General features: G+C 38.4%; 5 protein-coding genes, 1 long non-coding RNA gene and 1 other non-coding gene across 11 annotated transcripts; 1 reads left to right on the top strand and 6 right to left on the bottom strand.

The window, feature by feature from the left end:
- Window positions 1–503: 503 nt before the first annotated feature.
- Window positions 504–3,761, bottom strand: LOC111328395 (uncharacterized). The gene is made up of 3 exons (XM_022932816.2): window positions 3,474–3,761; window positions 3,061–3,130; window positions 504–2,969 (listed from the first exon to the last, which is right to left on the bottom strand). Exons 2-3 carry the CDS (start codon window positions 3,116–3,118, stop codon window positions 1,114–1,116), a joined length of 1,914 nt encoding a protein of 637 aa, XP_022788551.2. The 5' UTR covers window positions 3,119–3,130; window positions 3,474–3,761; the 3' UTR covers window positions 504–1,113.
- A 341-nt stretch (window positions 3,762–4,102) lies between these two features.
- On the bottom strand, window positions 4,103–8,859 carry LOC111328359 (uncharacterized). Its single transcript, XM_022932765.2, has 3 exons — window positions 8,684–8,859; window positions 8,080–8,186; window positions 4,103–7,974 (listed from the first exon to the last, which is right to left on the bottom strand). The coding sequence occupies exons 2-3, from the start codon at window positions 8,150–8,152 to the stop codon at window positions 6,020–6,022; spliced, it is 2,028 nt and encodes a 675-aa protein (XP_022788500.2). The 5' UTR covers window positions 8,153–8,186; window positions 8,684–8,859; the 3' UTR covers window positions 4,103–6,019.
- Window positions 8,860–9,738: 879 nt separating this feature from the next.
- On the bottom strand, window positions 9,739–12,128 carry LOC111328413 (uncharacterized). The gene is made up of 3 exons (XM_022932838.2): window positions 11,975–12,128; window positions 11,590–11,664; window positions 9,739–10,977 (listed from the first exon to the last, which is right to left on the bottom strand). The coding sequence occupies exons 1-3, from the start codon at window positions 12,036–12,038 to the stop codon at window positions 9,884–9,886; spliced, it is 1,233 nt and encodes a 410-aa protein (XP_022788573.2). The 5' UTR covers window positions 12,039–12,128; the 3' UTR covers window positions 9,739–9,883.
- A 2,515-nt stretch (window positions 12,129–14,643) lies between these two features.
- On the bottom strand, window positions 14,644–14,716 carry Trnar-acg (transfer RNA arginine (anticodon ACG)). The gene has a single exon. It is a non-coding gene; the product is annotated as a tRNA-Arg (tRNA).
- A 772-nt stretch (window positions 14,717–15,488) lies between these two features.
- LOC111328402 (uncharacterized) lies at window positions 15,489–18,531 on the bottom strand. Of its 4 annotated transcripts, none has more exons than XM_022932826.2 (5): window positions 18,373–18,531; window positions 17,581–17,700; window positions 16,311–16,553; window positions 16,105–16,155; window positions 15,489–15,856 (listed from the first exon to the last, which is right to left on the bottom strand). In XM_022932826.2, the coding sequence occupies exons 2-5, from the start codon at window positions 17,657–17,659 to the stop codon at window positions 15,645–15,647; spliced, it is 585 nt and encodes a 194-aa protein (XP_022788561.2). In that variant the 5' UTR covers window positions 17,660–17,700; window positions 18,373–18,531; the 3' UTR covers window positions 15,489–15,644. The 4 variants fall into 4 exon arrangements, with proteins under 4 accessions (XP_022788561.2, XP_022788562.2, XP_088597086.1 ...); XM_022932827.2 differs by having other exon boundaries at window positions 16,323–16,553; XM_088740960.1 differs by lacking the exon at window positions 18,373–18,531 and adding an exon at window positions 18,277–18,370.
- An 856-nt stretch (window positions 18,532–19,387) lies between these two features.
- Window positions 19,388–24,112, bottom strand: LOC148718862 (uncharacterized). The gene is made up of 2 exons (XR_015993971.1): window positions 23,916–24,112; window positions 19,388–20,121 (listed from the first exon to the last, which is right to left on the bottom strand). It is a non-coding gene; the product is annotated as an uncharacterized LOC148718862 (long non-coding RNA).
- On the top strand, window positions 21,598–23,988 carry LOC111328380 (ventral anterior homeobox 2a-like). 2 transcript variants are annotated; one of them, XM_088740959.1, is made up of 2 exons: window positions 21,598–21,765; window positions 22,914–23,988. In XM_088740959.1, the coding sequence occupies exons 1-2, from the start codon at window positions 21,645–21,647 to the stop codon at window positions 23,312–23,314; spliced, it is 522 nt and encodes a 173-aa protein (XP_088597085.1). In that variant the 5' UTR covers window positions 21,598–21,644; the 3' UTR covers window positions 23,315–23,988. The 2 variants fall into 2 exon arrangements, with proteins under 2 accessions (XP_088597085.1, XP_022788526.2); XM_022932791.2 differs by having other exon boundaries at window positions 21,598–21,960.
- Window positions 24,113–25,472: the final 1,360 nt, after the last annotated feature.

The following is a 25,472-nucleotide window of genomic DNA, read 5'->3' as shown; positions in this document are numbered from 1 at the left end:
CTAAATGCGACGAGTATTTTAATTAAAATGGAAACTCCTTCGAAGAAAGGTCGAGTTAAATTTGAACGTCGCAGCATTATTTCTGAACTGTGATAGAGGCGTTCCCGTATAATTTCGGAAGGTCGCTATCAATATTGATCTACCGTCGACATATCGATTTGTTTACATCTGAGTGAGTGACACATTTGCATATTCTGTACGCTTCGCGTACCCACGACTAAAAATGACAAAGAATTGTCGGAAATTTTCCAGGTATATTTTAGAGACGGGTGAAAGGAATTGACAGCGGTTATAAATTGAGTTTACTCCTCCCTGGTAGACGAGGTAGCCCCGATGCAGTCTTCAATGTAGCAACGAAATGTTCAGGTTTGGGGCCTTTGTATTAACTGCGAAATTGATGTCGATAAAACCTACGAAAAGATTGCGTAGTTGGGTCCCAGTTTGTACAATGAAAATTATGACGAGAGAATCCCTTAAATATCATTATCCAATTTTGCGCAAGGTCAAGGGAAAATGCCCTTTTTATTCATGCATTTATATTCTCAAATACAGACAATAACCACACGTATACCTTTCAAGTTTATCTTTTCAAGTCATAGTTAATAGAAAATAGCGACGTAACTGACAGTTGCACATATGATACAATCTTATTTTTTCCACTCTGTTCTTGGCGCGAGTGGTTCGCCGATAATTTGATTGCGTATGTTTCTTAACTTCTTGAAGGTTTGTATAATATATAAAAGCCTTCGCACTAATCATGATCAGTTCGTGAATGGTGTCTGTTCACTTTTTAAAGGATTTTGACAATAACTGTCTACACGTAGCTCTATTAACATACATTCAGACCTATTATGGCACCCGTGATATTCCCACGCCCTCAAATGCTCTGAGCCTCTCTGAAACAGCTCCATGTTTTTAATAACCTCTTCCTTATTTTCTAGCGGTTACTCGAGTTTGGTTTCCTGCTCACTGGTTGGATTTCCTTATTTTGAAAAAAACCAAGACTCATCTATTACCACACCCCATCTCACCACCAAATGAAGTTTGATGATTAAATGCTTCTAATAGCTGAACTGTCAGCAGAGGAAATAACTTAACGGAGTGAATGCAGCTTTATCCAGCGCTTTTCTTGGTATTAGGTCTATTGCTTTGTGACGTTCGCGCTTTCTTTGATGAGAGGGGCAAACTTTTCCCTCCCTTTAAAACCTTTCCTCTTCTAAATGCAATGGATCGATCATTGTTTAAATCGTTAAAGTTTATGGAATCTTCGTCCTTGGATAAGACAGAGGGCATACCCATGGAGCCAACCGGTAACCGTAACCCATGTCCAAGGTTACTATCGAGGTCGAGTCGAGTAACTTTTGACATGGAAGAGCTTTCTGGTGACCGAAAACTAGATTGTAGCCTCAATATACGATCTAAATCAGGGTTCGTTTGCATCGGAAGATTTCCTCCTCTCGCTTGATTGTCGCTTATTTCTTCCACCACCAAATTATTACCTACTGATTGATGCAATGGTAAGCGTCTTTCACTGGCTTCATTCCGTTCTACGAAGTCATCGCCCTGCTTGGAAATGCCTTGGTCTTCTCTTTCATTTTCCATATACATACGCTGAGTAGGATTCGAAGTGTGTTGCAGCACTGAAGACGATATTGGAAGGTCGAATCCGCCAGCTCTTTGTAGAAGCGAACCTTCTTTCTGAGGTGCTTCCAACACAGAACTCTGAAATTCAGAACCTCTTGATGTTGGAGGGCCGAACGACTTGATCATCGAGGGAAATGTCGAGGGGTTTCCAATCATAGGAGATCTTCCTATGGGAGAACGACCACCCATGAAAGATGCACCTTTCAAAGGCAAGTTACCAACTGGTTGATTGGCCATCGGTGCAATAGCACCATTGTCCAACATTTGAGCATGAATAGGTTGCTCCGACGCCAAAGGTGTTCTCATGTCGCCTTGAAGTTGTAAGTTTGGCTCTGGAAGAAGTGGAGAGCTCTGAAGACCGTTGTTAAGTTGCGAGAAACTATTCCTTTCGGCTAAGTCTGAAAATGCTTCATTGCCTCCTGTCTCTTCACGGTTGTTGGCAAGAAGAAATTCTTGCATCATTTCGTTTAAAACAGAATTCCTGTCGGAACTTCCCATAGCCTGGCCAAGTATTTGGTGAATCAACTTCGAGCTGCCTTGGGTTGGCATTGGGCCAAATCCATTAAGTCCTTCACCATTCAAAGCCTCGTTAAGGCTACCAAAATTACCCGGCATTCCATGGCCGTACAGCCTTGCCTTTAATGACCTCAGCAAGGGAACCATTTTCAAACCATGATGATGCTTTCTACGTGTATTCAGAAGTGGATCACTATCCCAATTGTCAGATAGTCCATTTTGAATACCTCCTCCAAAAGGTGACTCGCTGGGACTGTTCATGTCATCTAGAAAGGGCATTTGATTGTATGATCCCCGACTCAGCTTACTCAGAAGTACCTTCTTTAACCATGGTATCATTCTCGTTGGCCATATCATGGCTTTCTTTGAATGGTGCTTGTCTTTACAAGCCTCGCTTTCATTTGAAATGTTAAAAAGTGCACAGAGAAGCTGGCGAATTCTAGCTTTTTGTTTATTTTTATCTTGACTACTGTCATTATCATGGGTTTTTCGTCCTTTAGGCTTAGAGCTGCTGATATCGATCTCGTTTCCGGTTTTATTTTCTTTCTCCCCGACAACTTTTTTTATATCTGGCAAAGTAGTTGTATTTCCTTGCTTAGTTTCCTTCTCTCCGTTGAGGCTTTTCTTTCTTGAAAATTTCCTGTGCTCATCTTTTCTTTTCTCCTCCGTGGAGTCAATCACAGATAACATGTGGAGTTTCCCGCCATCTTTATTTGCATCAGAGCTTTCCTTTAAAAGTACGCTCCCATTGTTATCCTGAAAAAAGCGAACAAGCTTGTTCCCCTTTTCTTTCTTATCCTTTTGAAGTCCTGCAAAGCAACAGAAATTGACTTACGTCAGTGTACAATTTAGGTATTATCATTATTTGAAAAATAGAATAGGCAGACAACAGAATTTTACCATTCGAGAGCTCACAGTAAACCCCAATCAGAACGACCGCTGTCAATATCACCCTCATCGTAGTAGTTGACTGCAAAAATTAAATGAAAATGCAAAATTAGTCATTACTAGAAGTAATACAGCAGCTCTACAAATTATACTGTTTACACTTTAGTTCAATCACCATCAATGGACATCTATGGTCTGTCCAAAAAAGGTGATTGAGATTATAAAGTTTCGTGTAAATAGCATAAGAAATGTACTACTTCATTAAATGTTACGATAAAAGTTCAACGGAGTGTTCGTGAATGTTGTGATGGTAATATAATATTTCTTTAGGAAATTCTTTAACGAGAAATGCATCACTCCGGACTCTTTCTTAAAACATAATACGATCTAACGATCTATCGAAAGTGTCTTCTGAGAGTGATTACCTTTATTTTCGGTCCAGGGCTTAGTGAAACACCCCACTACATGTTATACACTTCCTTCACATCAGAGATCCTCCCAAGAAATTGTATACAGCGTCAAAAGGACTTGTAAATCATGATCATTATGACTTTCTTAACGTCTGTTGTCGTGAAATAATGATGGTATTCCCTCTCAACCAAAATGATGTAAGGTATACTGTATTACTTATGCATGAATTAGCTCTGTTCCATATCTTCTACTGGTTTCATTTCATGAGGTTAGACGTTGTCATTTTCTACTTTTCAATTTTGCTAAATAGTTCTCTAATATTTCTTTTCTTTTCTTTTTCTCTGTCCAGAATATCATTGATCAAAGCAGACTATACTGGTAAACTCTCTCCCTTTGGCCTCGATTTCTCATCAAAAGAAACTTGCGGGACGGTAAACAGAGCATACAGCGTTAAAACTAACACCTTTCTCGGAAGAACAACACGTATGAAATTTGTTAAGACAAAAGATGTGCGGTTTTTAGTGATAAGTTTGGCGGAAAATTGGTATCAATTCAACCAAATCATTGAAATTGCATGTTAGACGCTTCAGTGAGCAACCTGTTTCATCGGTTTCTGTAATAAAGGTGAAGCGAAGCGAAAACGCAAAAGGAAAATAAGTTTTTACTCTAGTTTTTATCGCTCTTTTTTATGCTGGCCATACAATAACTTAATTTATTTGTCTGACATTTAATTAAACATTGTTTGGTAAAATTTTAGGTAGACAGAGGGATTGCCTCTACTACCTTTACTGTTAATAATCAAGTCCACTCTAGAAATACTAGGTAAGCTAAATTTAATTTAGTTTGTCCTAAGCATATACGCGAGACAGAAGGTGGAAAGTCTTTCATAGTCAGAGCTTGCAGACTATGGAATAAATTATCTTTAGAATTAAGACGTAAAGATTCTCTTCCTTCATTTAAGAAGAGTCTTTTTAATGTAATTTTTAAAGAACAGTGTAGTCTAAATCATTTTACTATTTAGCTTAATATTTACTCTTATTTTTAATTGAGGGCCACAAGTTCATTAGCTTTTAGCCATTTAGTGCTACCCTCTATAAATAAAATGTTTACTTACTTACTTACTTACTGCCTAGACCAGTTTTGTATCCACCTTGACTTCCAGAGCACGCTCTCTGGTTTCTGTTGCAAGAGACTATATCGAAGGAATGTTGCTGTTAATTCTGGTCGTTAGGCCGTTGCCTCGCAGCAATTCATTCAATTTCCCTAATAATTTCCCTTTAAAATCTGTACCTATAAAGGAGAGGAGCATTGTAAGAATAAAAATGTCCTCTCCCAAGAACACGAAATAATTTCTTAGCCCTAATTCAAATCACACCTGATAACTTTATTTTTTCTCTTTGTTTGTGGGAATGAGGGTTGGGTTGTTAGTAAAAGATGCACGTTGACTTCAATTGTAAACAGTGTAACCAAAGGCTAAGAGTGTAGCAGCACAAGAGTTGGCGGGCGGGCCTTGCGGAACTACACGCATTTCTTTTTCCTCTTTCTCTCTTTTTCTTCCATTGTGCTCCCCTGCAAAAAGAACACCTGATCCCAAGGCATGATAAAGCTAACTGGTCAGCCTTTTGGAGGTTTTTCTCTACTCGTTTTCATCCCTTCAGTCCAGAATTGTTGCCGGGTTGGCACCAGAATATATTGCTAATATGTTTAGTCTAAAAACCCATAGCATTAATCTATGTCGATACTACTAGATATGGCCTGCACTCTTTATCTTACTATGGTAGCGAACTATGGAACTCCCTCCCCAACACGACCAGGTCACTGCCAAAAGTTGCAGCTTTTAAATCGGCTATTCGTACCTTCGAATTTGATACTTACTGCTGTCCATTATGTAAGTAATTGTAAATGTTTATCCTATTGTATCAATTACTGAATTGTATATATAGTGTTTTATGTATTTATCTTATTCTCTATAACTATTTCATGTTATTTATTTATTTATTTTCTCGGAGATATTAGAATTTTTTTGATATTTTTTTGCTATTTTAAAGGTTTGTTGTTTGTTTGTTGTTGTTTGTGTAATCAGAGTGAGTGACAGCAGGAATCAAGGAACAATCATCAACAATCATAACCGTTGTAACCGAGCTTTTGCCGATCAGTTCAAAGTCCCCATAGACTTGTCTTATATCTCGTAAATAAAATACTATTCCTATTTACTATTTAGTTCTCAAAACAAATTCAGAGAAATACAATCTGGCTCATCTGACTGTCATTTGATGAAATTGCTGCTATTAATTCTATGATGCAATAGGAATAAACAAATTTCAGAGCTTCTTATAACATAGGTGTCGATTAGCTTAATAGGTTATCCTTGTAAAGGGCCAAATGAAGCATAAAATGAGTACCAAAGCGACAAAAAATCAGAACGCTATTGGCTTGGGGACCCGCTTTGATCAGGTGAACTAAATTTCATCTTTGATCATATGATAGTTATCGAGTATTCGGATTATTCACTCTCCCAAGAGTTGGTATCACTAATGTAACAAAACTCTTAATTATTCCATCAGTGTGTTCTCTTAAGATGATCCATCCCCACACGTGACCTGTGATGAATTATACGTTTATATGAAAACCGCTTACGAAAAAGCTTGCGCTTTACATGCGAATATTTTTTGTGCTTTTTACGCGGAGACTCGTCTTCAACATGAACCATCCTAGAAAGTTCATCGATAGTTTTCATCAGCTTTTTTACTTTTTCCTGGAGTATCACTGAGCTTTTGGATGATGGAACTGATTCCTTTTTAGAATAAGTTTTATCTGACTTCATTAACTTCAACATTGCTTTAATAGCGACTTCAACGCTTTTCCTAGCTAGAGGATCCTTCACTTTATTGAACACAGCACCCAGAACTCTAGAAGCCTCAAGGTAATTAGCGGCGTCGTTTTCATTAGCGCTTGTTGTTACACGATTGTGTTCTTCAGTTTCAGTAGTAGTGACAGGTATTGTTGCTGAATTAGAACCAGTAAAACGCCCGGATTCGTTTTCCTTTTCCACATTTATGACTCGGTTACTTCCTTTGACATTTCCAGGTATTTCTTGATTTAATAGAGTGGATATAGAAAACGTAGGTAACGCCGATATTGTTGCTTTGTCAGTATGTACTTCAAACATTTGTTCAGACGGAGGGTTTGCCTTGGAAACCTCTAAAGTTGGATGATAATCAGAAATACTCGGTATAGTAGCAGTTTTTCCCAATTCACCTGTAGGTTCCATTTTAACACGATGGAACTCGGATGTAGATCCCGTTTGAAGGCGGTATTTGTCTGGCGAAAGAGCCTTAGTTGTCTTTTGGGAGATTTCTTGAGGACTGTTACCTGAATCAATTCTGATTCTTCTGGTTTCATTAGACTTTTTACTCCCATTTTCGATACCTTTGATTATATTCTCGATGTTTTTCGTGTCGACATCAGGTAAAGAACTGTCATCTTTTGCATTCTTCGGGGAGTCTACAAGTGATAACTGAGTCCCTTTAGTATCAGAAAAGGTTAGTGGGAACGAGAGATTAGTTTCGAAGTTTCCAGATGTTTTGGTGTCCTTACTCACATCTCTTCCAGAGCTAAGTTTGTTTTGGTCAGACGAATGGCCGTGTTCCTTCAAAGTGTTCTCTATTTTCCCTACTGTTGACGAATCCAGCTTCAACGTCACGGTCTTACGTTGTGAGCTGTTTATTCTATCCATTTCGTAGATGTCTTTTAATTTGTCAACCAATAGAGAGAGCAGTAATTTTGTGACAACGTCAGACTTATTATCTTTCTTTTTCTTTTTGCTTTTCGCGTGATGTCTCGATTGGAGGTATGGGGACTTGTTTATGTTGTCGAGGTCACTGTTCGGTAGGTCATTGAAATCCATATTTTCATTCGGCGGGAGGGGTAGACCAAGGCCTGATTTTCCTGATTGTGAGTTTGCCAGCTTTTCCTCAAGTAAGGGATTGTTAAATCTTCTCAATTCAGAGTTTCCAATCATTTGAGGCGACAAGGTATTCTCTTCTAGTGGACTATTCGTTGTTAATCCTCCCACCGACGCCAGGCTTTTAAGATTTCCAAACATCAGATCTGAAAGGACGTCTTTTGTTAATCCATTGGGTCCTGTCAATGGATTTCCTGCTATGTTTTTATAATAGCTTGGCTCAACTCCTAATGGACGGCTAACGCTATTTTCAGACGCTCCTCTCTCTATCTGTGAAGCATATCTGGAAAGTGGTATCGGTAGGCCTTTGCCTGCTTGTGTAATAGAAGGAGACTGTGGCATACCACGAAGCTGCTGAGTTAGTTCGTTCAAATGGGCAATTTGATTTTCAACCTGCTCTGAAGTTACCTCAGAACTTGCAGGAATCCCATGGAAGGCCAGAAGTGACGGGTCAGTGGCTGATGTGGTACCGGCGAACGGACTGATTTGATGGATCCTGGGTGGAAGAATGAACTGTCGCGCCACCGTTGTTGTTGAATTATCACTGTCACCTTAAACCAAGATATGACTTGAGTCATTAGATAGTAAAGCAAAGATATTGTAGTCGTGCTGAAATTTGAACACACAGGTTTTTTTTTAGGATTTTTAAAAGATACCTGTTGTGATGGAGGCTCCAACGAAAGAGTAAAATAACGCAGTTAGGAGGAGGCCAATTTTGTAGCCTGTCATCTTTCATTTAAAGTATCGTCATAGTATTCGTGAGCTATTAGGAAAAAAAAATAAAGCGAGGGTGTTGCGAAAAGATCATGCATTGATTTAAATTATTATAAAACTGTTTTGTAAGCGTCTGATTTAACTTTATTGTCGACCAACTGTCCATTGGTTAATGTCTGTTCAGCAATAAGACCGACTTAATTCTTAACAGGTGTTTTTTCAAGGACAACTTTAAAGGTCATTTCTTAAGATCGATATGCAAGTAAACAAGCAAAATTGGTTTTTGATCGGTCATCTTGCTGCTCACTAGCCAAAAATTACCCAACCAAATCAGAGATACCTTCACTTGGGATCGCTTTGCTTCGCTTTATCACATCAAGGATTCTTCGTAAACTGATTTTACATTGCTGGACATGTTGACATTTTATTTAGACACTTGGTACTATATTGATACCGTGTTAATTATTGTTTTTAAATCAGTAGAGGAGATACAACAAAAGGGCTAGTAGGATTATGTGTTAAATTGTGATAATGGTCATTTCTTACCTTTCCCCGCAGTTAAGCCTTGATAACCGTTTAGAACTTAAATTATATTATCGTCCTTTCGACACTAACTGTTTAAGGTCAGGCAAACTCTGAGCAAAAAGATTTTCTTGGAATTCAAGATTTTAGCGAAATGACTTCATTCTCCATTTTGCAAAACTTCCCCCGTTTTGGCAATGTCACAATAAATATTTGATGAGCTACCATATTTGTCACCAAAAAGAACAAAGAAAACCTATTATACCATATGACATCTTTAAACAGATTTTAACGAGTGTAAGTGTTAACATACAAAGGTGGAGTGGTGCTGTGGGGAGTAACCAACAATGCATTACCAGTACATTAAAATAGAAAGGAAAGGGTTAATTTTGCCCTCTAGTTTGTCACAGTTTTAAAGGAAACTGTGGCTTGTTAGAAAACGCGTTGCAAATGAAGTGTCTTTGAGATCCTTGACAGTAGAAAAATTATGAATTGCAAACATTTTGGCAGGAAATTTCGATGGAATGTATCTTTTCCTCTTTTAGCCTTTCAAAAATCTCCTCAATGAAAGTTATGTCTTACAACTCCAGTTCAAAGGCAAGGTCTACGAGAAATAGAAAACTGACCATTTTTAGGAAATAAGACTTGGATTTTTCTCTCAAAAGCACCCCTCCTATTTGTTGTGGTATTGTAAAAATCATGCGATCTTTCAAATAAAAGTGTATGGTTCTAACGAGCCCTTATTTAAAAGCGATAAACAAAATAATTGTTGGTAACTTAGAATGGTAATTTAGAAACGATTCTTGAAAGTGACTTTAAAAGGTTTCAAGCAGCCAGCAGACTTCAAATATACGAAAAAAGCGTTATACTCCCCTCCTCCTCCTAGTATAAGGAGATTGCGTCCCCGATCATGGCAATTTGAGACTGCCTTTAAATTGTTCTTTAAACAAAATTGGTTCTCATTCTGGAGTAAAGAGAAGGAAGCAATGCTCTGAGGCTAAATCAGCGTATTCCTTAACGTTTGCTTAACTTTAAAGCGTCACAACATTTGAAAAACTAAAAAAACTGTCATTGTGTGCAGAGTTCCAAACATTTTATTGATGTTTTCTCACTCAGTTGACGAAATTCAATATTAAAAGGGCGAAATCAAAATATAGTTGCCTTATCAAAATATATCTCAATTGTCTCGTCCCTTTCATTCAGTGACATTCTTCTGAATCCTTTTTAAGCCCCATGGGGAGGTCTTAGGGGTTTTTTGTCAATTGTTTTATCGTTAGGGATCAGTGGTATGATGTATTGCTTATTCTTTAGAATGTTGACTTTCGGGCGTATTGTAATTGTGGGAACCCTTTGGAGGTTTTTCCTTTCATCGGCTTTTGAAAGCGAAACTGCTTTCACGGCCTTTCGAAGAAATTCCCTATGCTTTGATCGCGGTTTCTTTCTCGTTGACGTGGTCTCTCCTCTTCTAGAGAAATACGTATCACCTCTCATTTTTCCCATTCCATGCGTCATCATACCCATTCCGTTCATCATCCCATGCATTCCAGTCATCATTCCATTCATTCCATTCATGCTTCCCATGCCATTCATTCCACGCATTGGCTTTAATCCGTGTTCGCTTTCCATAAGGTTGATAACACCATTACTATTTGATCCACCATATGACAACCCAGGAACGTCGGTCATTCCACCACCAAAGTCAGAGTAACCGTTACTCCCTTTTCCTCCTCCCACTGTCTGGGAGAGTCCACCAAACATCAAACGCTCAAACATTCCAGGTCCATTGGCATGTGCGCCATCACCTCCCTTCTGATTGATTGGTATCTGTATAGGTTTAATTTCATTATTTCCCATGTCATTGGTGTCACTCTGCATATCATCTTGCATGTTCGTTTTCATGTCGGGTTGCATCTCGTCCTGCATATTACTCACTGTTGATGTCGGATTGATGTCGCCATCATTAGTTTGCTGTACTATTTGCGTTTGAAGTGGAGTGATTCTCCGTCCATTTACTCTGATGTCATTGGTTAACTGGTTCATGATTGCTAATAGCTTCTGTTGTGATAAACCTCCTGTTCCGTCAACATAGGATGCTACGTTTTCGTGGTTATTACTCCAAGGTATTCTTCCCAGGCTATCATCTAGCTTGGTTTTTATCATAGCACTGTTCAATTCCTGGTATCTTAATTGCTTTCGATAAGCGGTTTTCTCATCGAGTGGCTGCTTTTTCATTTCGAGGAATCTTTGTTTGGCTTTATTGAGAATGCTTCCTTTTTGTTGGTGGTTAACTGGAAAATGTTTTTCGTGATGGGTGGTTTCTGAAACAAGATTATATTAAGTTTCAAAATTCAGAGAAAATTTCGTTAAACCTTTCGGTAAATTGTAGGTACCTTTTCCTTAAATGTGAACAAAAATTATTATTGTCTCGATGTGAGCGTTCTGTTTCCATGAATAGGAAACAGCCATAGGAAAATATGCCCCGGGAGTAGGATCTAACGCGGGAGGGGGGGAGGGGGCGTAGCTAGTCAGAGCAGATATTAATGCGTTTGAATGGTGAAGCGATAACAAGTCTATACCGAACTCCAATGCAAATAGTCTTGTTTGATAATCCTTCTCTGCAATACTGGTAACTTTATCAATTACATATACCACTACCTACGTTTTTCGGCTGAGAATGCTGGGCGGATATCTTCCTCTTAAGGAGCTGATGTTTTTCCGAAAAAACTCAGAAGGAGCTACTAGGCTCCGTCTCAGTCGTTGAGCATGATAAAGATTTCCTCACCCTCATAGATTTTTGTGATGTTTTTCTGTTATCATAATACTGTGCTTTCAAGCAGGAGAATTTTTTTATTTGATTTAACATAATATCGATATTTTACTGAACCTTGTTGACACAAAGCAGGTTACATTACACATGTTGAAGTTCAAACCTGTTATTTGAGATAAGGATAGAAATATCCCCACAGTGAATAAGATGATATTTGCCTTCATCGCGGGTGAGACTACTACAGAAAGAAGCAGAAAACATCTCAAATTTAGGCTTCCATCAAAACTTCTCTAAAGTGAAGTTAGCGACTGTGGTATCCAAAAAAAAGTTTAAAGATTACATCCTTCACGGGTTAACTTAGAAACTCAAACTTCACGGAAGAAGAGGAGAACGAGTGAATCTTTGAATTAGCTTCCAATTCTGATTATCTGAACACGGCAGCTTTTACTCCACTCCACCCTCCGGCGGTCGTTTAAACAGAATTCTGTAATTTTTTAAGGACAACAAGACAGGTAAACAGACTGGGTCTTGCCTATTGGCCAACCTACCTGAAATCTTAGCAGGCCTGTGACATTTGTTCTTTGAATTCCCGTAGAAAAAGTTATGTCGCATCAAAGTTAGACACAAACGTCTTTACGAAGTTCCTTATTTCACGATCTGTCTTGTTTCTACTCCAGTAAGATTCCAGGCAATGAATTATTGATTACCAAAAAAATGTCAAATTTGTGACTACCCAATTTAAACATTTTGAAGAACCCCTTGCCGGTAGGTGAATGTGTCTGGCATGACCTCTGTGCAAGAGCAATCAGCATCTATCCCGCGATTTACACGTGGCTTTACTCGATTTACATTGTTTCGAAATACCTCCAAACAACTCTTTTTAGACCCTGGAGGTATTTCTTTCCAGCAGAATCTGAGTTATTTTTTTAATAATCGGAATAGTCATCCGCCTTCATATTCCTTCCATCATCCTACATGATCATAGTCATTTGACTCTTCATTTAAGAGAACGAAAATCGTCGATGATCAGGAATAGTACCTTAAACCCACTTTCTGGGTAGACGTGAGAAGATTTCCGGCAGAGATTGCGTTTTACAGATAAACCTCACATATGTCTGATAAGCCGTAGATGTAGAAATGCTCCTCCAGCAAACATAAAAGCGCCCCACATTTGGTATCCAGTCTCCTTACTTCGGGAAACTTGGGTGATTAAAATGATAAAAGAAATCAAGACGATAAAAATTTTATCAAATCAAAAAAATTGCGACCCTGTCAGGACTGAAATGTTATTTTATTTAGGGCCTTTCTTGAAAATTAGAGATCGTCAAAGCACAGAAAAAAAAGGTGAATTATGACCTGAAAATGAAATCTAGCTCACAACTCTTTCGATATATTGTTTATTCCTGTTGTATTTGTGGTATACAAGGCCCAAGAAATATACTATTTACAATTTCTGTTCTGTTTGTTGAATTGACTGAAGCTGAAACTACCATGATAAAAAACTTTTTCTTTTATTTTCTCATCACCTTTTTTCAAGGGATGATGCATAAATTTCGGCAGCGATTACATTTAGGGATAACCAAGTAAGCTAAAAGTAGTCATAACATCTTGAAAACAAGTAAGGTTTTCGTAACACGATCATATTAGAAGTATGCCTCAGACGAAAACAGTTCTGTATCCTCTATTAAAAAGCATATACCCAGCCTCATAACTTTGTGAGGCGACTAAAATGATAAAAGAAATTCAAATGTTCTAAAGTTTATCAAATCAAAAGAATTGCGACCCCGCCAGGACTCGAACCTGGAATCCCCTGATTCGTAGTCAGATGCCTTATCGATTGGGTCACGGAGCCTTTAGTGGTCAAAAAAATGGAGCCATGCTGATAAATGAAACCTATCCCGAACAAGAAAGAATTCAATTAATTGTCCTTCCTGTTGTTTTTACCGTTCTAGCAGTTTGTATACAAGGCCTGAGAAACAAAATATTTATACTTTTTGTTCTGGTTACGTTAATTTTCTTTCGATTCTCTGCATGAGAACGAAATAAGCAGAGCAAGACAGGTATCGATCACTGAGCCAAAAACATTCATTACTGACTGACGGTAGGAAATCTACTCTGTTTTCGAAAAAATGTCAGGTTCAAGATACACAAGTTAAACTTAAGGAATCCAAGAAAGACTCAAAATTATGCATTTAGAATTGACTGAAATTAGAACTACCCAAATGGAAAAAACTTTCTACTTTCTTCATTCATCACTTTTTTCTGAACAAAGATTTGTAAAGTTCTATGGCGATTTTAAGTAGGAATAAACTTGGGAGCTTAAACTGGTCATAACATCTTCAAAATAACCAGGGTTGTCAGAGCATAACCATTTAAAATTAATTTGAAGAATACAGTTTTTATCTCTTTGATCAAAAAGCATGTACGAAATTATAACTCTGTCCAGGTTTTAAGATTCTAAAATTGGCCCAACTGTTCGAAAAGTGCCCGCTAATGTGATAATGATTCGACCCCAGAGACGCCTATTTTGATTATTTCCCAATAAAATGGGCACTGAAATACCTATCTGTGACATGATACCAATTCTAAATACTCTCTTTCCCATACCTTAGTATATTAGATGAATAATTTGGATTCACACAATGCATTCACATCAGCTTTTTGTGAACTACTCGTTATCTCCTGAGAGTCTCTTGATTCTTTGTAAGATGGCACATCCGTTTGGCCATATGTGACTTGTTTTCATGGATATTTCTGTTCTGACCTCTAAATAAGATATTTTATGAATCTGAAGACTTCATAAAAAGAACGGTAAGTACCATCTCATGCAATCCTTTGCATCCAACAACTTTGTAACAGGGTGTTTAATTTTTTATTAGAAATTCCAAGGTAAACCCTAGATGTCTTTCCCTCCGGAATATCATGACGTCGGAATCTGTTCCCTTCATATTCCTTCCATCATCCTACATGATCACAGTCACTGTCACTTGATCCTCAGTTTAGGAAAATCGTCGATGATCGGGAATAGTGTCTTTAAATCAATTTCCATGGTAGATGTGTAAATATTTCCAGTAAAGAAACCGGAGAATATCAGCAATGCTCCTCTACCAAACATAACTCGATTTGTTATCCAGCCTCATAACTTTGTGAGGCGATTAAAATGATAAAAGAAAAAGATATCAAATCATGTAAAAGTAAATGTAATGTAAAAGAATTGCGACCCCGCCAGGACTCGAACCTGGAATCCCCTGATTCGTAGTCAGATGCCTTATCCATTGGGCCACGGGGCCTCTGTTGATTAGATTGAACGTCAAAGCATCAAAAACAAAACGTGAATTTTGCCTAAAATGAAATCTATTCCAATCAAGAAACATTTATTCCAAGAAATGGTTATTCCTGTTTCTGTTGGCCTTCTGATGCTTTCACTTCTTATGTCCTCCACTAAAAAGCATTTGTGAAATAATATAATACCGTCCAAGGTTAAGATTCCAAAGATTGACCTAACTTTTCCAAACTTGTTTACAAATGTGATCATAATTTGACCACAGACGCCGTTGTTTTGAATTTTTCCCAACAACCTGATCACTGGCCAAGTCGTTCTCCTCTTTTTCCTACCCTTAGAAATAAAAATTACAGGATTCTATACCGTTCCTCAAGCAAACTTTTCTTTTGAAAAAAAATAATTAAAGTGGAACCCAACCAGTAGTCGAACCTGAAATCCCTTGACTCGAAGTTGGATGCCTTATCCGTTAGACTGCAAGGCCAGTGGTAAAATTATCATTCCAAATACCTTATCAGAGCATTCCACAGCGTGAGTCTCCTAAATCTTAATTTGACACCTTGACCCTCTGGCGCTTGGCAATCCTTCACTTGAGACTCTTCCCATGTGCACTTTGTTACTAAACTCCTCTTAAAACAAAATTAAAACTGATTAATAGTTAGCTGCTTTTTTTACGAATGATTTCACTTGTTCTATGTTTGAATGGTCGGGGTATGGAGGAATATGGATATCCTCGAGGTGCGGTACCTCTAAACGAGCGCTGAGACCCCATGTTTTTGATCCACAATTCAATTTTCCATGAGACAATCAACCAACCGGAGGGATTTAAAAATAAAGAAAGAACCTTAGTGCAACCGCGATTTCAGAAGAATAGCTCTCGCAGATACCGAACGAAAAAACCCAACTAGATATAGACGGCTATCAGTAACGCTTAATGATTATGCTCTTTGCTCATCAGTTTCCGTCGTGAGTGGATAGTACAGAAACCACTTGCTAACATCTAGGTCTTTACTTTTCTTATTGAATATCAACAGGGGCTTGCCGGCCAAATAGGAAGCTCCGTTCTCAAGGGCTGTTGTTTTCTCTGGAACTCCGTCTCTATCGACCAGCACCGGAGCTCCTGCTATACTCACAGCCTGCGAGGAGCTATCTGTTAACATTAAAGATAAAATTTCTTTAAACCAATTTCCAGACTTTCAAAAACAAAAAAGAAGGAGGATAATTATCTCGAATACAGGATCCTTTGTCATGCACGACCTAGGTGATACTGAAAAAGGAGTTATGAGTAATGTGTCTATTTTGTAACTCTGAACGTCAGAGCCAGGCTGGGAATGTTGGCCTAGCTTGCTACCTTTCCCTTGCTTTTCACTTGGTGATCAACACACTGAAGTAGGGTACCTTTTACTTCTCCTGGAAAGCTGTCTCCTTTGCTCTCATCATAAGAATATTCTAACGGATGGAAATGAGAGAATTTTACCCATAATTAGTTTTGCCTCTCCCTGTTTACCTAAGCAAATTTTCTCTTCACAGAGACTTAAAAGTAGAAAAAAAATATGATCAATGGAAAACGTAATATGCACATACTGTAAAGAACTAAACTTTACCAAGGATAGTACCATTAGATCTTTCCAGTTCATTTTCTCTCAATCCGGTTTGGTTTTTTCCGCCTAGAAGTTCTTCACCGATCTCTTGACCACTCCTGATGGCTTCCGTTTGATTGTCTAGGTCGTCAAGGAGTTTTGTTATGTCGCTGTTTCCTAAATTTCCTGAAGACGGAAGATCCTTAATGGCTCTTTCGGAAGGCCTACTTCTTACTGTGGATACTCGGCCATGCCTATTTAGAGGAACTATTAACAAAATTTAAAAAATCGAGTTTCCGGATGGGATTTGAACCCACGACCCTCCGTGATCTAGTCGGATGCTCTAACCACTGAGCTACAGAAGACTCTATGGTGAGCAAGGGTCAATTAGTGGGTATTGACTGGAACCGCATCACGCGGCTACACAGCCAAACATCAGCTAGCGCATAGAAGCTCACTAACAGCATCACGCTGTCACATTAAAGCATCACATGCATTAAAGCATCACATGCAGCCAACCATCCTCCAAAGTGAGCGTGTAGAAATGAAAATAAACAATTTAAAAAATCGAGTTTCCGGATGGGATTTGAACCCACGACCCTCCGTGATCTAGTCGGATGCTCTAACCACTGAGCTACAGAAGACTCTATAGAGTCTTCTGTAGCTCAGTGGTTAGAGCATCCGACTAGATCACGGAGGGTCGTGGGTTCAAATCCCATCCGGAAACTCGATTTTTTAAATTGTTTATTTTCATTTCTACACGCTCACTTTGGAGGATGGTTGGCTGCATGTGATGCTTTAATGCATGTGATGCTTTAATGTGACAGCGTGATGCTGTTAGTGAGCTTCTATGCGCTAGCTGATGTTTGGCTGTGTAGCCGCGTGATGCGGTTCCAGTCAATACCCACTAATTGACCCTTGCTCACCATAGAGTCTTCTGTAGCTCAGTGGTTAGAGCATCCGACTAGATCACGGAGGGTCGTGGGTTCAAATCCCATCCGGAAACTCGATTTTTTAAATTGTTTATTTTCATTTCTACACATTAACAAAATTATATCATTAATGTGGAGAAAATCCTCCAAAACTGTATGAATCAATCAACAGTACTCCTACGAAATGATCTACCTAAGTTTTTATGCCACTGAATGTTACCAAAAGTGCACCATTCGGTATGGAACAGGATTTAACAAGTTTTTAAGTTTACAGTGTAACGATTAGATGGCCTAACTCTCAGATAAACTCTTAAACTGCAGCAACACAATATAGAACCTTTCTCAGCTGAAAATATTCTTACCAAGTTCAACAACTGTTGTTGCTACAATTGCAATCCATGAGAGTAGCTTAAAGAATTTAGGGCTTTGAATGACACTCATTAAGGTTCGCAAGTCAGAATAATGTCTTTGGAGCTCCACCGCTGAAACGGAAGAGAGACGCTGTGGTTAGAGGTGGAAAAACTCCGGATATAAATTTGAAACCACATCTATATTGGAAATGCCCTTTTCAAGGAGTGAACTCACACATATTCGCGTAAGATTCGAAAATAACTGGAACACTTTTAAGATATTTTGATTCGCTGAACTAGCAGGGATTTCTCTAATAGATGAATAGTTTTGGATCACACATAAGAGCCTCAATGCACATTTTAGCATATGGTGTAAACACAATCCGTAGAGAGAGAGCCTACTAAAGGTAAAGGACTTCGAAGGGGAAAGGCTTCAGAAATGAGAAAGAGAAGCTGTCGTTCCGAAGACGACAAAGTAAATGGGCACCGAGGTTCCGTATTAGACTGGCTGATCGAGTAAAAACGATTTATGCTGCTTTAGTATGACTAACTTGATCGTGAAGATAACCAAGGATAAGAAGATGCCACAATTATGAGACAGAATTAGGTGACAATTTCAAATAATCCAACCAAATAATGTAAGATCAGTGTCTGTATTATCGTGAATATTGCAATCGAACAAATGCGATTAGCACATCGTGCACACACCAAAAAGGTAGACCCTTTTCCTTCACCGTATATCCGAAAGTAGTCAGCCAAGATGATAGATTTAGGAAAAACAATAACAAATAGCGTGTGTTTTACCTGCGGTTGGAAATTCCTCGGAGCTGCTGGTACTGGCTGTAAAGCTGGTGACAGTATTACTTACTATTTAAACGCGACAGGTTGTTAAGATATCATTGATTTGCTTAAAGGCGGGTAGTTTTGGCGGGAATCTCTTGATTTGGCCCATAATACTCCTTCTAGGAAATTTCTTGATGATTGGCAGAAACTGAATATAATATTTTATATTTTGATTGTCATGGGTGTTTTGATTATACTCGGTGATATCCCTTCCAGGAAAATCTCTATAATCGAGAATATTTTGGATTATATTTTGGGCTAAATTCATTCAGCCTTGGCTCTGAGAGGAGAGGGCTGCCCTAGAAAAAAGTTGACCCATCTATCTAAGTCGTTCCGGCAATAAATAAAACACATGTGGCTTCGCCTCCTATAGGAAGTAGTAGCCACAAAATATGGTTAAAAGAAGTCAGAGGGAAATCCACGGTGAAGGACCGTGAAGGGTGGGATTTTGCCCTCAAACCATTTACCGATCACATTAGTTTTGTAATTCAGCACAGGAGGTCAGTGCAAAATACGTCTAAAAATATGATTATTCTGAAAAGTATGGTTATAATTAACTATAAGGATGAACTATTGACGCCATAAATTTTAATCAAAGTTTGTTGATGTCAAATGCCGCTCGACTGAATGAAAGATATCAATTATTATTTTACGTATAAGTTGTGAATTACAATCATTTGTGTCTTGTCAAGAAGGAAACGTCGCCGAAAGTTAACAGGACCTCTCTTACTTCGCCATTTCCTTATAATTATCAAATAGTTAAGCAACAGATGAGACCAAAAATGCAACTAAGCAGAGCGGCGGACTGTTGAGTTTTAAGGTGGAGACCTGAAATCTGTAACCTCAGATATTATTGAAAAGGCTACGGCACGTAAGAAAGCAAAAAAAAAAAAAAACAAAACAAGGGTTCAAATGTTATCCCTTTGACTCTTAGGGGAGGTTAGCATATAGCTCTTCCACCAAGTTCTATACACTGTTAAGAAATAGATATGATTTAATGGGGTTCTACAAAACTATAAATCCAACAGACTTTGGCTTAATTCAGTTCTCAGACATGTCAGGGATATCCATCAAATAAATTGAGGGTCTCAAGGTGGGATAATTACATAAGCTTTCAACTTTTCGATTGAAAGAATTCGTGAAAGTTGTCACGGGGCAGAAACATATCCTCCCTTCATGCATGTAAGTATTTTAACCTACTCATATTATTATTCAATACCTAGCGATCAAACCTTCACCAATCGGCATGACCGGCGAAAGTAAATATTTATCTATGTCATGTGAAAAACCTACCCTTGGATATTCTTAAATCAAAATACTTTCATGGAGAGATGATACCGTCGCATTGACCTTTACTTCAAGTATGTGACCTAAGACAGATCGTCCAGTGAAATTTTCGTTTCTCTCATTTTCGATTCCGCATGTAATCGCGTTTTAGAAAGGACTCCAACTGTTCGTGGTCCATCAGATGCTTTTATGGATGTGGCAACAGGCTGCCACCGCGTTTGTCAGTGCCATCTAGGGGGGGTCCTTTACACATACTACACTTCCGACTGAAATTGGCGAGGCGACACAATAAATCATTCCGTCAATGGCAGCGTGAAGTTAAACTGTCGGAGGTCAGAGAGCTGGCAGGTAGATCCATAATCCAATGAGCCAGTGTGTCTTTTTTTCCCTACTCTCATTCTCTGATGAGCCCGACAAGGGAGTCTGTTGATACAAACTATAAGTAAGGCTTTTCAAACTTAAGAATACTTTTTTGTTGAGAAGTTCCTTGCAATGGAAATGAACTTGACTTCATGGATCTTTATATCTCAATCATCACTCGGCTCACTGAGTCAAGGAGGAACTAAGTAAAAAGCGAAATTTCGTTTTCACATACAAGAAAGCATATTTTCCGTAAACTTGAGTTAACTGACGAAGTCAGAATAAGACTCGGTGCTAGTGATTCGGCATAATGCATTTCTTTGCATCGCATCAAATTAACAATCTGGCAAAGAATGCCTCTTTTGTGTCTTGATGTGATTTACGAATTGGACGATTAAGCGGATTATACGAGCAGAACTTTTCAATGTATAACATTCCTTTAATTCTTTGGGAAAAAAATTCCGTGGGAATGTTTTGATTGGCTCAAGCTGGAGAGACTACAGCACTGAAGGAATCTTGACAGAAATAACTGTAGTTCGCCTGAAATCAAATTAATTAATTGAAAGGAATGAACAAAACAACATCCTTGCTTTGATAAACAGATTTTTTTCATCCTATTTTATTTACCGCGTGAAATCCCTACCCTGTCGATATTTTATTAGATTACTGTCATCACCAAAATAACTCAAAATTGATGGCGACTCTACCCACATGACCTTTGTCCCTTTCGCTGAAATCTCTTTAAATTATTACAGAAATAGCTACTTTCCCTCCGTCATTGAAATATAACAGTCTGCACCTGAATTTTCTCGCGAAAATCTGTCAGAAACAAGCAAAATTGTGCAGTAAACCTGGCGTTATTCACAACCTACGCAAATTCAGTTTTTGTTTCCTTCAGAGAAAGGCTTTATTTTGAGCTATGATATGACGAATTGGTCGATCAAGAATTTAAAGTAACCAAAGCTACTGAGACCTACTAACTGCAAATAGGGTCCATTTCGTGGTGTTCATTTTGTAGAGATCAGTCAATCTTGACTGATCTCGTAATCGACGGAGAGAAATCCTCACAAAAACTACAGATACCACCAGCTACACAATCATAGATCACCTTTAAGGACACTCTGAGATACTTAAGAGAATTTTCAAACATGTTCTGAAATGCTTTTCTATTGTGTATGCACGCCAAAGCGGGTCGATAGTGACCAAGTTCTATTCTTTGTCCGTTTTGCCTAAAGCTATTCTTATCAACAGGCCTATCGACGTCTAACGGAAATGCATCAAATTAGAGTAACCATTCCGTCAAGCCCCTTTAATTATAGGACTCATAGCCGAAACTAATAAATGCGTTGAGTCCAATAACTATCTCCTCCGCCCATGTGCTTTTCTAGCAGGTAAAGGTGTTTTTTTAAAGGCATTCAATGGAATGAGGGTGCAAAGCGGGTCAATTTAACTCGGTTGATGTTATCATTGATACCGTACATAATAAGCGGCTATTGTTTGTGGCAGGGTGCTACACGTATCAAATAATCCGTCAGCTGCTATTTATTATAGTACGGCTACATCACGCGCCCTGTTTCAGAGTTAATATGGCGTCAGAGAGTCCGTCAACATCTCCACCAGCTGTTGCTGGAAGATCTTTTTTCATCGAAAACTTGTTAAATCATTCGGATAACACAAAGAAAGAAAAGCATCCTGACGGCTTAGCAGGTAATATTTCGAATTATCCCTTTTACACTTCATCATTTTCATTTGTTCCTCGCGCTGTGCCTCAGCTTTCCTGCGATGGACTAAACTTCCCTCTGAGTACCAATCTCTCGAAATTCAACATTGGTGAAATCTACTATCCTCACTCAGTGAAATTTATTGGTCAGTTTCCAGTTTCAAACAGCAGACATCCATTGGGTAAGATTAATAACGAGTTTACACGAAGACAAATACTTGTCCTAAATGTAGTTGTTCGTTTGGTCCTTCTAACACGGATGTTCAACTTGTTCCATGAAACCAGTGTCCAAAGATACTATTTAAATTTTTACATTTAAATGACTTTATTTTTCAAAAAGTGAGGTAAAATAGCGAACAGTGAGGTAATGATCTGGCATGGCTTGAGAACGACTTCCCCCTCATTGTGAGTGAAATAGTTAAAGACCTCTTTCACAATTAATTTGTTTAGAATAAAGCTTGCTCGACAAAAACGAAAAGAGAGACAGCAAAAGAAAAATTGAGCCGGTTTCTAACCGCGATCTCATTCTGCAATTAAATTTTGATGCGTCACCTCTCAAAGTATATCCGGAGAGGCTAAGATTTATTCTTGAACTGACATGATTTTTTAACCATGTCGTGTTAGTAGTCTGCAACCCAGGTTGAGAACAGAAATAATCATGACCCTCATGGAGTGTGTACTTTTCCTTGTACATTTATATTTGTTAACGCTGAAAAGCAATTACACTAAAATCTAGCGCTAACATTTCGTGAAACATCGGAGCCCTTGATAAAGAAGGATACAGAATTTCAACGGATTTTCTTAGTTAATGACAACCATTATGCTGCAGAAAAGAATGGAGCAAAATAAGAGTATTAAGAGTAAACTCACCCATGGAGCGATCCCGTTTTGTAAATAAGTCTTGAATTCCAACTTTTAACGTCTGCATCTGTGTAGCTTCCCCACTATATGAAGGCTTATCATTAATGAAATGACTTTTCCCATTTACATCCGTGTTATCCCGCAACAACTGGCTAATGTATGATATAATCACTGAATTGAAAATCAACTTTGTCGAGGAATCATTGTCTAGTAACTTTATAAAGTCACTAGAGGTAGTATCGTAAAGATTTGATTTTTCCTCTAAACGATTCAGGCGAGGAGCCTTTCAAGATAAGACGAAGGAGGCCAATGAAGAAAAGGAAGCAGCGTCCATTGTTTTCAGCCAACCAGATCGAGATCATGGAGAAGGAGTACGCGAAATGCCGGTATGTAACTGAAAGCAAGCGAGCAGAGTTGGCTTCAGACTTAAATCTGACGGAGACGCAAGTAAAAACCTGGTTTCAGAATCGACGAACAAAGTCGAAGAGGGAAGCTCAAGACAGACGAAAACGTTCGTCTTCGGAAATCAGATGTAGTCCCTTTGAATTTTGTGACCGACATTCGTTCCAAAGTGACTGGAGATTTCTCAGCCGGGAACATGGGGTACATCTAGTCTCATATGCCCTAAGTAATCCGTCATATTTGCCTTTTCAAGGCCGTTTACTTGGATTATAAGACAGTTTTTAAATTGACCCTGAATATACGTATGAATAAAAACAGATGGAAGTGTAAAGCAACTGAAGAAATCTCCTATCTATCGGTTTGAAGAACTCTCCGCGTCACATCTGCGTTCATAATTCGGCTAGGTTGTTGTAATAACGCAACATGCAATTGAATTCTCACTACCTTCAATTGTCAACATGCATCCTATAACTTCCAGTATATAATCTCCGTTGCTATATGTGTGACACAGCTAAATGGGCCATATTGTAACTTAACTTTTTTTTGCGGTTTTGGTGCACGTCGAGTTGAGTGCCGTTATTAACAGGCACACAATTGACAGTATTTACCTTCATAACTATTTGCTTTTTATTTCGAAAGTATCAGGATCGTGGTCTTTCAACGGACAAAATAACAATGGAATTTACAGATTGGAAGTAATAGTAACAGAATAAAGAGATCCCACCGGTTTTAGGGATAAACACAGTAAATTACACCTCTATGGGTTGATTGTCTATGATGAAATGGATTTACATCCACAATTATTGTATGGAATAAGTTATAAATTCACCAGATATTGAAATTTTAAAGCTGTTCCCAGTATGCGTTAGTTTACCTTCATGTATAAGTTTGTCTTGTTAGTTGAGAATTTTCCCATAATAAAACTTTTGAATCTGCTGAGACACCTACTTCCTCGCCATGAATTTCATGCTGATATTGCTCACGAATAAACACGGAAACTGTTCAATATTGCAAGCCCAACTCCCTGTTGGGTGACATGAAACGGGCAAAGTACACTGAAACAGCATGATGAAAGTGTCCTGGCGCTGCAAAAATTACAAAGACTTTACGAGCGGATTTAAGGTACCCTTCAATATCATTCCCTTTTAGCATGTTGAACAATGTAGGCATCGTCGGATTGGTCAATTCAGTTTCGAAGAGGATGCTTTATCAGGTTATAGAGCCCGCAAGTAACTAATTATGTCAAAAAAGCAAAGAAATGATTGGCGCTTTTTTGTCCCTTCCTGAGAAAATAACCGCAGAAAAGAGATTCTACTGAAGTAAGAGAACGCATTTTTTCCTGACTCTATACCGTGATAAAGCCACTTAGGATATTATGAGAACACAGAAGCTTATAAATTACTCGCTTCGTGAGTTATAAACTTTCCTCGTGTTCTGCTAACATCTCGCGCGTGTCTTTATCACGTTACAAAGCCCGGAAAAATGTGTCTATTGTTTCAAGAGAGTCTCGTTTAAACTCTTTTTTTGCAGTTATTTTCTCAAGAATGGACAGAAGAAGGTGTCCGTTATTTCTTTTGTGTCTAGAAAACGCAGTAAATGGACCTAAAAGCCCAAGGTCGATTTAAAGGCTCCCGTAGCTTTCCTGAAACCTGACTAAGGTTCATAGTCTATTTAGTTTTTGTTTGTTTGTTTGATTGTTTGCTTTTTTTTTTGCGAATCAAATGTACCGCTTAATTTCTTTGACGCACAGTTGCAAACCTTGTATGAATTAAATTGCGGTCGAGTCTCGAGCGAGCCCACCATGACAGAGGCTATCAGGTGGAACGGAAATGAAATGCGAGCGCCGTGACAATGGAGATGAAGGTACCACCCAGGGCGGGTCAGGTTAAAAAATTTGCTCAGACATTCCCACATTATCAATATTTTTCCTTTAAGCTACTCTGGAATGAGAACTTGAGTTTTCTCTTATCTCTGCTGCAAAAATTTTGCCTCTCTATTTTCAGAAATGATTGACATCAAAGAGGATTACAGCAATGAATGAAACGTTAACCAAAGTCTTTTCCCTCGTTCTAAATAACAGTCATCTAGGTTTGCAGTGAATGTATACAGTTATGATCCAGGCTCTGTCCATACGTATTGAGTGAAGCTTAAGAAAGCTTTGAACTAACTGTGAATGTTTGTCAGGTGTCAGTGGCGCGTTGCAATTGCAATTACTATTGCAATAGTCTTGCAACCGTTAATACACCTGCTGTGAACTTGTATAGTTGTTTGCAATGCAAAAAATCAAATCAGATGCCCACCCATTGGAAAAAAAACTCAGAAACTGGCAAATGCTACGAAAATATATACAAGACAGGGAAAACTCATAGCTGTTGAAAGAGCTTTATCAAAACTGAAAGTGGTAATCAAAGTTGAATATAAGCCAGAGTAC

This window comes from Stylophora pistillata, chromosome 12 (genome assembly GCF_964205215.1).
Source record: "Stylophora pistillata chromosome 12, jaStyPist1.2, whole genome shotgun sequence".
Taxonomy (NCBI): Eukaryota; Metazoa; Cnidaria; class Anthozoa; order Scleractinia; family Pocilloporidae; genus Stylophora; species Stylophora pistillata.
The sequence above is the reverse complement of the archived record's forward strand: the minus strand, read 5'-3'. Positions and strand labels throughout refer to the sequence as shown.

Coding starts and splice junctions, on each gene's coding strand:
- LOC111328395 (XM_022932816.2), bottom strand. CDS start 3,118: ATGAGGGTGATATTGACAGCGGTCGTTCTGATTGGGGTTTACTGTGAG. Junction 2,970..3,060: donor TTACTGTGAGCTCTCGAATG/GTAAAATTCTGT, acceptor GTTGCTTTGCAG/GACTTCAAAAGGATAAGAAA.
- LOC111328359 (XM_022932765.2), bottom strand. CDS start 8,152: ATGACAGGCTACAAAATTGGCCTCCTCCTAACTGCGTTATTTTACTCT. Junction 7,975..8,079: donor TGGAGCCTCCATCACAACAG/GTATCTTTTAAA, acceptor TCTTGGTTTAAG/GTGACAGTGATAATTCAACA.
- LOC111328413 (XM_022932838.2), bottom strand. CDS start 12,038: ATGCGACATAACTTTTTCTACGGGAATTCAAAGAACAAATGTCACAGG. Junction 11,665..11,974: donor CAGGCCTGCTAAGATTTCAG/GTAGGTTGGCCA, acceptor TTCTTTCTGTAG/TAGTCTCACCCGCGATGAAG. Junction 10,978..11,589: donor ATCCTTATCTCAAATAACAG/GTTTGAACTTCA, acceptor ATCTTGTTTCAG/AAACCACCCATCACGAAAAA.
- LOC111328402 (XM_022932826.2), bottom strand. CDS start 17,659: ATGAGTGTCATTCAAAGCCCTAAATTCTTTAAGCTACTCTCATGGATT. Junction 16,554..17,580: donor AACAACAGTTGTTGAACTTG/GTAAGAATATTT, acceptor TTTTGTTAATAG/TTCCTCTAAATAGGCATGGC. Junction 15,857..16,104: donor CTTTCCAGGAGAAGTAAAAG/GTACCCTACTTC, acceptor TAATGTTAACAG/ATAGCTCCTCGCAGGCTGTG.
- LOC111328380 (XM_022932791.2), top strand. CDS start 21,645: ATGGCGTCAGAGAGTCCGTCAACATCTCCACCAGCTGTTGCTGGAAGA. Junction 21,961..22,913: donor AAACAGCAGACATCCATTGG/GTAAGATTAATA, acceptor TAAACGATTCAG/GCGAGGAGCCTTTCAAGATA.